We start from the raw sequence: 12465 nt of genomic DNA, 5'->3' as shown, positions 1-12465 counted from the left end.
ATGTATGTCAGTTAACTGAAAGTAGTTCTTTGTTTATTCATTTGTGTAACATATAATCAGTTTCTTTATTCCAGTTGCAGCAATGGACTCAGACTTTTTTCAACTGATTTAAAGGTGGTTTCTTTTTCCACAGTGGCCAAATTTAAAAGGGGGAGGGTTCAGATAATGCCAAAGTATTAAAATACCGCCAACTGTTTTGTGCCTGTTCCAAATTAAGAATCAGTATGTATTGTTTCGCTTTTAATTTCAGTTTACTTATATGTTGCTGGAGTATATAGGGACAACAATTTTGCTGCACCTGTGTATAAAGTTGAATGTGGGCCGCCCTGTGTTAACAGGGTTTTTTGTTGATCACTGAAGACCCATGAACTGACAATTTTCATCCTGGTGGAATTGTTGACACTGACATATTTACCATTTCCATTCTCGATATATCATATATGCCATTTTGTCCAGGACAGCAACAATGAGAACATCATCCTCCACAGAATCAACAAAAAGAAACAATGAATTTGGTTACTCTTCATTTACAATTTGAAAACTAAATTTTATTAAGAGGGAAAGTATATAAAGGAATAATCTAATTCTTAATGTACTCACATGCACGCCATACAATGTTGTGTGATTCCAAGTGGCAACATAAACACATGATGCTTTAAAGTCTTTGGTTTGGCCATAATAGTTGACTGCAGATGATACTTTGTCGATCATAATCTCTGTCTGAGTATGATTACCACTCCTATCACCTTCTGAGTACAAATGGTAAAACACGGCACTACTGCCATCCATGCCTGGATATAGGTCGGTCCAGAATGGTGCAATTATATTTAAATAATATGGCAAACTGGAGCTGCTTAATTGTACTGGTGAAAAGCTTGAGTACGTACATCCTAAACAAATCAAACCGTTGGAAGAAATCTGTAATAAATAGCACGGAAATAAGAATCAATATATTCAAATGCAGTCAGGTAGAGTAATCTTTATTTTAAGTCAGTTTTATGTACTAGAAATACTGTGAGTAAGCTCACAAAGCGAATACCCCTCAATTTTAATTTTGATTTATTTACATTTAGAGTCACCCAACCTTCCTATAAAATTTCATCAAAATTCCTTCTGCAGTTTAAGAAGAGTTGCACTTGCGAGGTTGTAACATGTAATTTAACATGTAGAACCATTTATTTGTATTATCTCCCTTTGGATACATCCAATAGTAATTATGTACCATCATGCACATCCACATATGATACCCAACCTTTCAAGAAAACTACGCCAAAATCCTGTGAAAGGTTTGCGAGGAATTGCACTTACAGAATTGTAACATGTAAACCCATAATTTGGATTTTCTCCCTTAGGAGTCTATCGACAGTACTTTAGGAGATGTTTAGGAGGAGTTGTGCATACAGGAAATGTGGAAAGACAAACAGATAAACAGACAGAGAAGTATAATTATATGTTCAAAATTATTCAGTTTTCATTAAACAACATACATTTCTTGGATTACCTAATATTAAAGGGCCTTAACTAGGGGTCAAAAGTTAACACATTAAATTATTTAATGCCTTGTGTCTATTGTGTTTTCCATACTTTATATACAGATCATCCTTATATGTTATGACAATACAAAGCAACTTGTACTAGGCACCATATTAAACACTTCAATTTCTTCTCACAGTTTCCAAATTCACTGTTAACAGTTATACCTTCTTTAACTGTTTTTACTTATTGTGATTAATGTTTGTAATGTACAGATTCATTCCTTGTATGCATGGTTAGGGGAAATGTAGTTATGATAGTAAAACCCTGCATCTTTAAATGTTTCCATATGGAGGGAAGGTTTCTTTATCAAAACAAGAAAGTATGTTCAAAATAGTGATTTTTTTTTAAATTTTCAAAACAGTGCATCAAAATAAGAATAAAAATATATGAAAATGGCAAATTATCAAAATATCAAACTTCAGGCAAATTCATGTTAATTAAGTGAAATTAATATAAATTAGAAAAAAATATTGCAACTTTAATTCTATATTTATGGAAAAATATATCATGCAGAACTTTGTTTTCATTTTTTGACTATCTGAGGTCTTTCTGTTAGGTAATTCACAACTTTTTCATAAATTTGTGGAATAATTTTGGATTTTATTAATTTCAATCGGGTAAGTTACTGTATTTAATCATTTTCCATTGCAGACTAGAAAATATTGCCACAAATTAGCCATTATTTCATACGCAGTAAACAAACAGACGTTATTTTGGTCGTCAAATATTCCTACGCTGTTGCTTGTGTGTCACACGAGGACATAGAATAATCTTTATTCTCATTCGACTGGCGTCAGATTGAAAATTATTGTATAGCAAGACCAAAGGGATTTTAAACAAAATAGCGATAATTCTTTCTTTTCTTTTGTCAGATGCGTACCCCCTGATATATATTTTACATACAGATTAAAGGTGGTTAAACACATATCCTAATTTGTGAATTTTTTTACAACAATTATATTTTTTTCAGATTAGATGAGACAACCTAAAACTTTCCATATTAATCTTGTTGAATCTAAATATGTCTAGATCCATAAAACTACTTAAATATTTTTATATCTTATTTTTAAAAGAAAAATACCTTACTTTGAATATACTATGCTATATTTTCCCCCATATATTTGTATCAAATTTTAATTTTTATTTGTTTATAATAGAATTTACTTATGATTAAATTTGTATATGTTTTCTAGAAAAAAAATCAAAGAGAAAAGGGTTTTTTATTAACTCACAAAGCTTAAATATGACATTATATAACTCAGTGCAATTCCTTATGGATTGTTTCTGATGATGTTGTAATTATTATTATAACTTGAGTTGATATTTAGCAATACTAAAATTTTACTCATTTTGTAACCAGCATGTGCATTAAATATTCAACCAGTCTTTCAATTTGAAATCTAAGTAAGGAGTGAGTAACAAATTTCAAGATATTTCTTTTCTCACAAGTTTTTCATATGACACATTTTTTTTAGCCCAAGGGCAATAACTTAGCTAAAAATATACTTCAACAAAAATTGTTAGTAACGGACTTACTGTAAGGTAGTTATGGTAACCACCAAGGAATGGAACAGATGAAAAGCATCGAAGAGATCTGCTAGATACATCATCACCAATAAGTACTGAATCTCCAACTGAAGGACCATATGGAAGAAGTTCTGAAAGAACAAAATCACAGCGATTTATGAAATGTACATGTACAAACCAGGAAAAATGCTCAAAATTTAATTTATTTTTGAAGATACTTAAATAAAGCTGACAGAATAAAAAGAAAACTAAACTAAACAATGAATACAGATGATATAAGGTCCACCATTACATTGAACACTGCATCCACAACATTTTATGAACTAATTAATTCACTCAATTCCAGTTAAAGGTGAATAAATGTCTATATGCTTAGACATGTAACAGCATTCACTTTTATGATCCTAAGACAGTTGGTTTTATTATATTCAATCATAATTAGTCAAAACGGAAGTACCTTTATATCCTAATCTTTCTATGAATTGCAGCATGCTGTGAATATGGCGCAGGTGTCACACTTGTGCCACCATGAATGTCTTTGTCTAAGTATGTTTGATCGATACAGAAGCAGAAATATATGTTAATGGTCAAATAACATAAGATTAATTCTTTTCCCAGTGTTTTTACTAATAAATTATTTTGTTCTTTTCAAATGCTTACACAAATAAGTCCCAAAAACATTATTTCTGTGAATGCAAGCCATTCCCAATACCATACAGTTTACGTCTGCCTTTCAAGGACAATAAATTTAACGAGGAGTTGTCCAACAATTTAGACGTTGGTGGGACTTTTCATAATAGTTTGCGAGATACTGACTGAAAACTGTAAAAAAAGTTCTTTTTCACATTTAATATGAACTCTTACAAGGCGTTGCCAGACAATTTTGATCCATGACAACTTCTGAAGGGTTATAATAAAGATCATTTCTCAGATGATATTAAAATCTTAAGTTGTGCTTAAAAGAAAATTGAATCCTGGGTCTAATGCAATACGGATCTACATGCCTCTTGGTATAAAAGATGAAATTTGCAAAATATTATAATAAAGTGATATACTACCTAAACATTTTCGCACATTACAATTTTCCTTCTCTTCATAGTCTCCAGTACAGTTTGCTCCACCATATGATGGGAATGGGTTGTCACATGTCCTGTACCTACTACGTGACCCACTACCACAAGTTGCAGAACACAGCGACCACCCAGACCATGTGGACCAACCTCCATCTACAAGAAGATAGTGACTTTTTAGGATAATTTGAGTCCAAACTAGGAATAAGATTTGAAAAAATTCACCAATGCAAAGTAGATAAAAAATGATATAATTACTTTCTTACCTTTGGTTTCTTTTTGCAAACGAAACAACTTACTACTAAGTGCCTTCATTACATATTAGTGTAAATATTTCCGATGGAAAAACTAGAAAGGCTCTGTTATACAGGATGTCAAAATTTTGAAAAGGTATCAGCACTCGTGACTTAACAAAGCTGTTTCTGTTATACTGAACTAATATAGAGGCAGAGTTAAGTACTGAGTGTGGCAGAAGTGCCAAAGTCTGAAGTTGTGCATTAACATACCTTCTGTGTTACTGTTAAGGGTATTGATAATTGGCAATACATTGTTTAAGATAAATAAGGGACGTAATTAAAAAAAAACTAGTGGTATCAAACTGTTTATACATACACGTTAACCTGGTATCCCGTCCCAGCTCATTGTGCCATGTCATATGACAGGATCCCACGCTATTTATAACTATTGCATCAAGTAGTTTATAATAACCATAATGAAAAGGCCATGCATTAATATTGTAAAAATATCTGCATGAGGAGGTTTCCTGAATACATCCATATCATATTTTGACGTGTAAAACACATGTAAATTTCAAACTAATTTTAAAAGAGGCAATTTATAGATAGAAAACTTTCCTGTTTCTCATCTGTATCAAAACAAAAAGATATTATTACTTACTGATAGGTGACGGAGAAGCTGAAAAAAATGAAATATATTTTTATGGTAATTATTCTTTACATGTTATCCCTAAATTCTAAACAATCTCATTTTGGTATAATTCAAGATGGCAACATACCATTTAAAAGACAGGATGCTTTTTGATAGTACATATGCAGTACATTTTATTTTTTTGGACTACATGTACATGGGAGGATAACCAAGGGAATCAAGGTTCTAGTGGAAATCAAAATAATGTAATCCAGGGACAAATCAGACATAGAAAACTGAAAAACAACGAAGGACATAAAGTAACCAAAAAAATACATACAACATAACAAAGGAAAATGAGCAACTTTGACTCCACTAAAAACTGGTGGCATGTACCAGGTGCACCATTAGGGTAAGCGTCCTTTGTTTTTCTAGAAAAAAACTGTCGATTTGCTCATAAAAAGTCACGTCTGGGGTAGACGAAAGAGGAAAGGACGATTCCTGGATTACAAACTGATTGGAGCAACAAAGATGACAACAAACGAATTACAAGTTGTACGACACAAATGATCCTTACGAATAGTAAAAATTGAAAAGATCTTCACATAGGATAATTTAAAAGACAAATGATTTTTGTGTTGAAAAATCTGTTCAAAAACAAAACCAAATATTCATATGTGTTTTTTGTCAAATGATTATCATATGTTTCCCTAGACACTGTTTGCCACATTGATTATATGCACATATTTTTTGTATTTTTTCTGAAAACAATAGACTTAAATTTCATATTCTAAGGAGTTTGAAGTAAATCCAGACAAAAAGTTGTATTAAAAGGAACACACAATTCATAAAATCTTATTTGTAAAATCAAACAAACTTCTGGTTTTCATATTTACATTGTAGAAGAACATCCTTATAGAAGTGCTAAATCAAAGATCACTAAAAGCTGCTTTTATGATTTTCTGCTTTACTGGGGAGAAAAACACAGTTTTGGAATGCACATGCTACATTCATTTCCCATTTTTCAAAGTCCTATAACTCTGAAAGGAAAATTAAATCAGACATCTGTGTTTAATAGCTCACTAATGATTGCCCTGCTTTCAATCACAACATAAGGGACATAAACAAAGTACTCAGTAAACAGGAAGTGGTTGTTGATATTTAAAAAAAAAAATAGATCCCATCATATGGCATACCTACAAAAATAAGCTGTTAAAATTTCAAGCCGCTGTGATTGATAGCTGATGAGAAAATGTGACTGAAAAAGGTGTTACAGAAACACAGAAAAGGGTAAAAGAGTATTATTCTTTACATGTTATCCCTAAATTCTAAACAATCTCATTTTGGTATAATTCAAGATGGCAACATACCATTTAAAAGACAGGATGCTTTTTGATAGTACATATGCAGTACATTTTATTTTTTTGGACTACATGTACATGGGAGGATAACCAAGGGAATCAAGGTTCTAGTGGAAATCAAAATAATGTAATCCAGGGACAAATCAGACATAGAAAACTGAAAAACAACGAAGGACATAAAGTAACCAAAAAAATACATACAACATAACAAAGGAAAATGAGCAACTTTGACTCCACTAAAAACTGGTGGCATGTACCAGGTGCACCATTAGGGTAAGCGTCCTTTGTTTTTCTAGAAAAAAACTGTCTATTTGCTCATAAAAAGTCATGTCTGGGGTAGACGAAAGAGGAAAGGACGATTCCTGGATTACAAACTGATTGGAGCAACAAAGATGACAACAAGTTGTACGACACAAATGATCCTTACGAATAGTAAAAATTGAAAAGATCTTCACATAGGATAATTTAAAAGACAAATGATTTTTGTGTTGAAAAATCTGTTCAAAAACAAAACCAAATATTCATATGTGTTTTTTGTCAAATGATTATCATATGTTTCCCTAGACACTGTTTGCCACATTGATTATATGCACATATTTTTTGTATTTTTTCTGAAAACAATAGACTTAAATTTCATATTCTAAGGAGTTTGAAGTAAATCCAGACAAAAAGTTGTATTAAAAGGAACACACAATTCATAAAATCTTATTTGTAAAATCAAACAAACTTCTGGTTTTCATATTTACATTGTAGAAGAACATCCTTATAGAAGTGCTAAATCAAAGATCACTAAAAGCTGCTTTTATGATTTTCTGCTTTACTGGGGAGAAAAACACAGTTTTGGAATGCACATGCTACATTCATTTCCCATTTTTCAAAGTCCTATAACTCTGAAAGGAAAATTAAATCAGACATCTGTGTTTAATAGCTCACTAATGATTGCCCTGCTTTCAATCACAACATAAGGGACATAAACAAAGTACTCAGTAAACAGGAAGTGGTTGTTGATATTTAAAAAAAAAAATAGATCCCATCATATGGCATACCTACAAAAATAAGCTGTTAAAATTTCAAGCCGCTGTGATTGATAGCTGATGAGAAAATGTGACTGAAAAAGGTGTTACAGAAACACAGAAAAGGGTAAAAGAGTATACCCTTCTCCATCGATCGGAACAGGGTATAATAATTAAAACAAGGAAGTAAATGGAGTGTATCTCATTATATAATTGCATGTTTAAATATGGATGCATAATTATGAACACAATGATTAATTGCTGCCCATGAAAATATCAAGTTTCTTCTATGGAAACCTAGTATTGTTATTTTTCTTTGTCTTTGTTTCAATGCCTCCAGTATTCTGTACACAGTTATGAACAGTACTGCATAATTTTGAAGATAAAAAATTTAAAAATAGTATACAATCCAATAGACTTAAAGATACAAGATCAAGGTATCCCATACCTTCAATACACATTTAGACAGTGATTGATAAATAAAAATATATAAATCATTATGATACTAACCTGTGCAAGAGGTATTTCCAAGACCTTCAAATCCAGAGTCACATACACAGTAAAAACTACCATCTGTATCTATACAAGTGGCATTCTCAACACAGTTGTTGACATTAGTAGTACATTCATTTACATCTGAAATAGTATCATTCTTTTCTTAAATATTCCTTAAAATGTTTATTAAGGAAAAACATGGTATTAGAAGCAATTTCAAAGGTGAATGAATTTATTGAAATTTAAATGCATTCAAGCTTAAATGGTTTACAACACATCATACAAGTTGGAAGAGGATAACCAATACCAATGATATCCATATCCAGTAGACAACAGACTGGAGAAGGGCAGACTGCCAAATCAAATCTATACCCATCCATCCAGCTGTGTAAGGTATACTTACATTTAAGTCATAAATTGCATCATGATAAGAACATAAATTGTGAATGTGAAGCATATAGGACCAAATAAGATCATTTGTAAAATCAACCCAACACATCCTTATAGTTAAACAACTGATACTGTGTTTGCAAGCAAAATACAAAAGTAGCCAAAACTGTCAAATGGTCAGATTCTGTCATATTATGAAGCACCATTGAATTAAGAATGCAATGCTTGATGTTTTAGTTCGGTATGAATCAAATACATTGTCTCTAAGAAATCACCAGGACATTTTTTGTGCAAAAGAAGAATTATAAAATGATAAGAATAAGAAAAAGAAGAAAAAGAAGAAACAGGTCACAAAACTTCATTTTGGCGACTTAATAATAGGATAATCAATTGGACAGAGTGAACAACACAAATATGATCCAAAGTGCTGAAGAACGCATAGATTAAACAAGTGCACACTAGTTCAATCTTTATGCGTTCTTGGCACGACTAATCATATTTTCGTTATTCACGATAACCAACTGATTATACTAGAACTCGTCATGCTGAATACTTTTTTCCCACGTCACAATTTGGCTATAACCAACGGTTTTGGAGAAATATGTGAAAAAAACTGCAGTCTGACCCCTATGTCCTATTTTTTGTAACGACAACCATGTTTTTCGGTGGATCAAGAATATTCACATTTTCTCTATGCAAGATACCCCAAGGAACATTCATACCAAATTTGGTTCCAAATGGTCAAGTAGTGTCAGAGGAAAAGAGTTTTGAAAAAAATTTTAAAGACAACCACAACGGACGCCAAGTGATGGCAATCTAAGCTAATATGGCCTTTGGGCAGGTGAGCTAATAGAAAGGGAACACACATAGCAAAAAGCATATTTATTTGAAACACAAATTCCAAATTTTGAATATGACAGGAGAATTCCTAATAAAAATGATGTATTACCTTCACAAGTACCATCAGTTTTTTCCTGGAAGCCTGTCTGACAGATACACACAAAGCTGCCATTAGTGTTCTTACATTCAGAATTAGGGGTACCAGCACATATTGTTATGTTGAGAGTACATTCATCAATATCATCAGTACATGTAGCCCCTTCCCATCCACTGTTACATGTACAGGTTCCGTTCCCATTGTCACATGACTGGGTATTAGCTGATTCACAGGTACACATCTCTGTACAGTTTTGTCCCCAGAAATTTAAGGGGCAAGCTGAAAAAAAAATCCAGGATGTACTGTGACCCATCTATCACTCATGAGGCCATAATTGTTCACATAGGTGTTAACCTTAAAAAGTTCTTCAGCAGGAGATTTCCCTCGCAAAATTTTCTCAAAGCAGATTTGCATAATTTTTGTTTCTGCGACAATTGTTTTGAAAGGAATTTAAGTAATTTATTATAACTTTAAGATAACATTTAAATAAGGCGGGAGAAATGTCCGTAAATGTTGCTAAATCTACTGTTTGACACGGACATGAAGGCAGGAGATTGTTGAATTTCTTCATGAAATTTTGGGAGATTCTGACATAAAGCGGGAGAGTTAACACGTAAGGATTTTCACCAAGTTGATGCATACCAGCAAACATTCGCAAAAGTTCATGTAGGAGATTCTTCTGCACAAGGATATTTCTGTCGCTCAACAGTGACCAGAGACCCCCCTTAAATAGTGCCAGATGATTGCGAACTAATTTAGACATATTGGATGTTATTTATATCTACTTTCACTTTACAAAAACATGGGGTTGTTGCATAGAAAATAAAAGGAGTTCTTTTTGCTGAAAAGTTATCGCTAAATAATTACACACAAGAACGCACACTACAACACATATATAAATAAAGGATTTACAATACTTTACTGCTGAATTAATGTAAAATATAAGATTGAAACCCCGATTCATAGATATAAGTATTATGTTAATCCTTTTTTTATAAATAAAAGTGAGAAATTTCGTTTAATTCTTAAGAGCTTCTCACTAGATGATAAAGCCGTCAACAGCTTATAAAGGACAGTATTTATTCTATCTGTAGGAACATATACATATAGAATAGATATAACATTGGGTTACCCATTGTAGGAGCAAACATATAAATGTAATATTGGGTTACCAATGGTCCTCCATAGGAACAAACATTCAGATATAACATTGGGTTACCCATGGCCCTCCATAGAAACACACAAATAGATATAATATTGGTTACAAATGGTCCTCTATAGGAACATACATAAGATGTAACATTGGGTTACACATGGTCCTCTATACGAAAAATAAACATATAGATATAACACTAGGTTACCCATGGTCCCCTGTATAAATATACGTATAGATATAATATTGGGTTACCCATGGTCCCTGTAGGAACATACATATAGATATAAATAATCCTGGGTTACCCATGGTCCTCTGTAGGAACATACATATAGATATAACACTAGGTTACCCATGGTCCTCTATAGGAACATATATATATATACAGATATAACATGGGGTTAATCACGATTCCCAATTTGAACTTTTTGGAAGTTTTTGCACAATGCCAACCATATTCCAGTGTCTATGTTTCAGACATCTTGACTTGAAAGACTGGGGAAGAACTAAATGATCAGGTATTGCTTTGTTTTGATAACCAGAAAGAATGAAAAAATGTGCTCCATTTTGATTGATAATTTTTTTTCTAATTCACTGTTTATTTACTCTTATTGAAGCTATGCTATGCATGCACTATAATTTTAAAATGATAGAGTAAACTTCTATCACAATTACCAAAATTTATTTCAGATGTATATACGTGTACTATTCCTGATACATTTAATTTTTGGGAAGAAGGTACTGGATTCATGCAAATGATATGCAAAGTCATGAGAATATACTCTGTGTAAACGGAAAGTTATTCTAATCAAGATCCTAAAGTAAAAACACATTCTTATGTCTTTACAAGTCATGTTTTCTAGACACGGGTTGGATTGTTATTGGCTGTATTAGTCTGAATAACAGTTTTTTGGAGGAATGGGTTTGTCTTGTAGCGTATGGGGTTAAAATTTTGTTTTTATATTTTATGTGTTTATGTCATATTTCTATACGTCGTTATCCATTGTTTTAATCTTATCCAGATAATCAATACCTATGCCTTTTTATTGACAAGAAGGTGCGAGTAAGTTAGGCAGGTAGGTTTTTAACATGCTTATTTACTTACATGAATGATGGGGATGTACACCGACCCTTGATTTTAGCGTACTCTAAAAAAATAACAGCGTCTCCAGCCTAAAATTTTGAAACTTTACACAGTAAATCCGGCGTATAGGTTAAATTTTGGATTCTTGCATCTGCAGAAGTTCATTACGCTCTAAAAACGAGCTGCAAACAAAAGAGGGAGGGGTTACACACACTACGACATTTTCCATCACTGGAATCATGTTATTGATTCACATTATGATTTTATGTTAAGTGTATAAGTGTGGACACAGACTGGTATTGCCCGAGCGGCAAGTATGGATGCAGACTGCTATTGCCCAAAGAGCAAATTTGAACATACATACGTTTCGTGTTGAATTAAGAGTAACCAATGGAACCAAAATTCTAACGGAAATCAAAGGAATGTAATCCAGGGACAAAGACCAGACATGAAAAACAAAAGTAAATGAGAAACTCAAACTCCACTTAAAATTGGGAGCATGGCCCAGGTGCACCGATATATTGAATGTGTGTTTTGTTTTTTTTTTTTTTTTTGCATCGTCCAGAAAAGTCCATGCTCCATTTTCAATTCCCTAAAAAGCCTGTCAATGATTCTTCCTTAGGACCAAATTAGTAGTGTATGATTTGCTAAGAATTTACATCTATAATGTCTATGTTTTTACATTAGTCATAGTTAAACAGTTCCCTAGCAAAGGAGTATAAACCTGCATAATGAAAATTTTCCCCACAAATTTTTTCAACGAAAAACACTCGAAATTCTTATGAAACAAAAATACAATGCCGGCATATAAAGGACTATAGGGCTAAATCCATCGGTATTGGTTCACCATTAACACTTCAAAATCAATATTTCAACTAAATCTTGTATCAAACAATTTTATCTAATTCTAAATTGTCGACCCGTGCAGGTCCGGGTGTTAAAAGAATAGGCCTGCAGCAACGCTAAGCTTGTCGTAAAGGGCAAATTAAATAGTGCTCAGAACCCTAGCTGGGGGCTAGGGCGCTCTGCCCA

General features: G+C 32.6%; 1 protein-coding gene across 1 annotated transcript in view; it reads right to left on the bottom strand.

Annotated features, from left to right (window-relative positions):
• LOC148611775 (uncharacterized) overlaps positions 1–12465 on the bottom strand; it is a 94474-nt gene that overhangs the window by 62607 nt on the left and 19402 nt on the right. Inside the window, 6 exon segments of the mRNA XM_088595324.1 lie at positions 601–918; positions 3073–3194; positions 4122–4289; positions 5031–5048; positions 7885–8010; positions 9209–9475. Coding sequence (XP_088451450.1) covers positions 601–918; positions 3073–3194; positions 4122–4289; positions 5031–5048; positions 7885–8010; positions 9209–9475 — 1019 coding nt within the window.

Source organism: Perna viridis, chromosome 7, assembly GCF_037379345.1.
Source record: "Perna viridis isolate PV_CMFRI_1.1 ecotype Kerala chromosome 7, ASM3737934v1, whole genome shotgun sequence".
Taxonomy (NCBI): domain Eukaryota; kingdom Metazoa; phylum Mollusca; class Bivalvia; order Mytilida; family Mytilidae; genus Perna; species Perna viridis.
The sequence above is the reverse complement of the archived record's forward strand: the minus strand, read 5'-3'. Positions and strand labels throughout refer to the sequence as shown.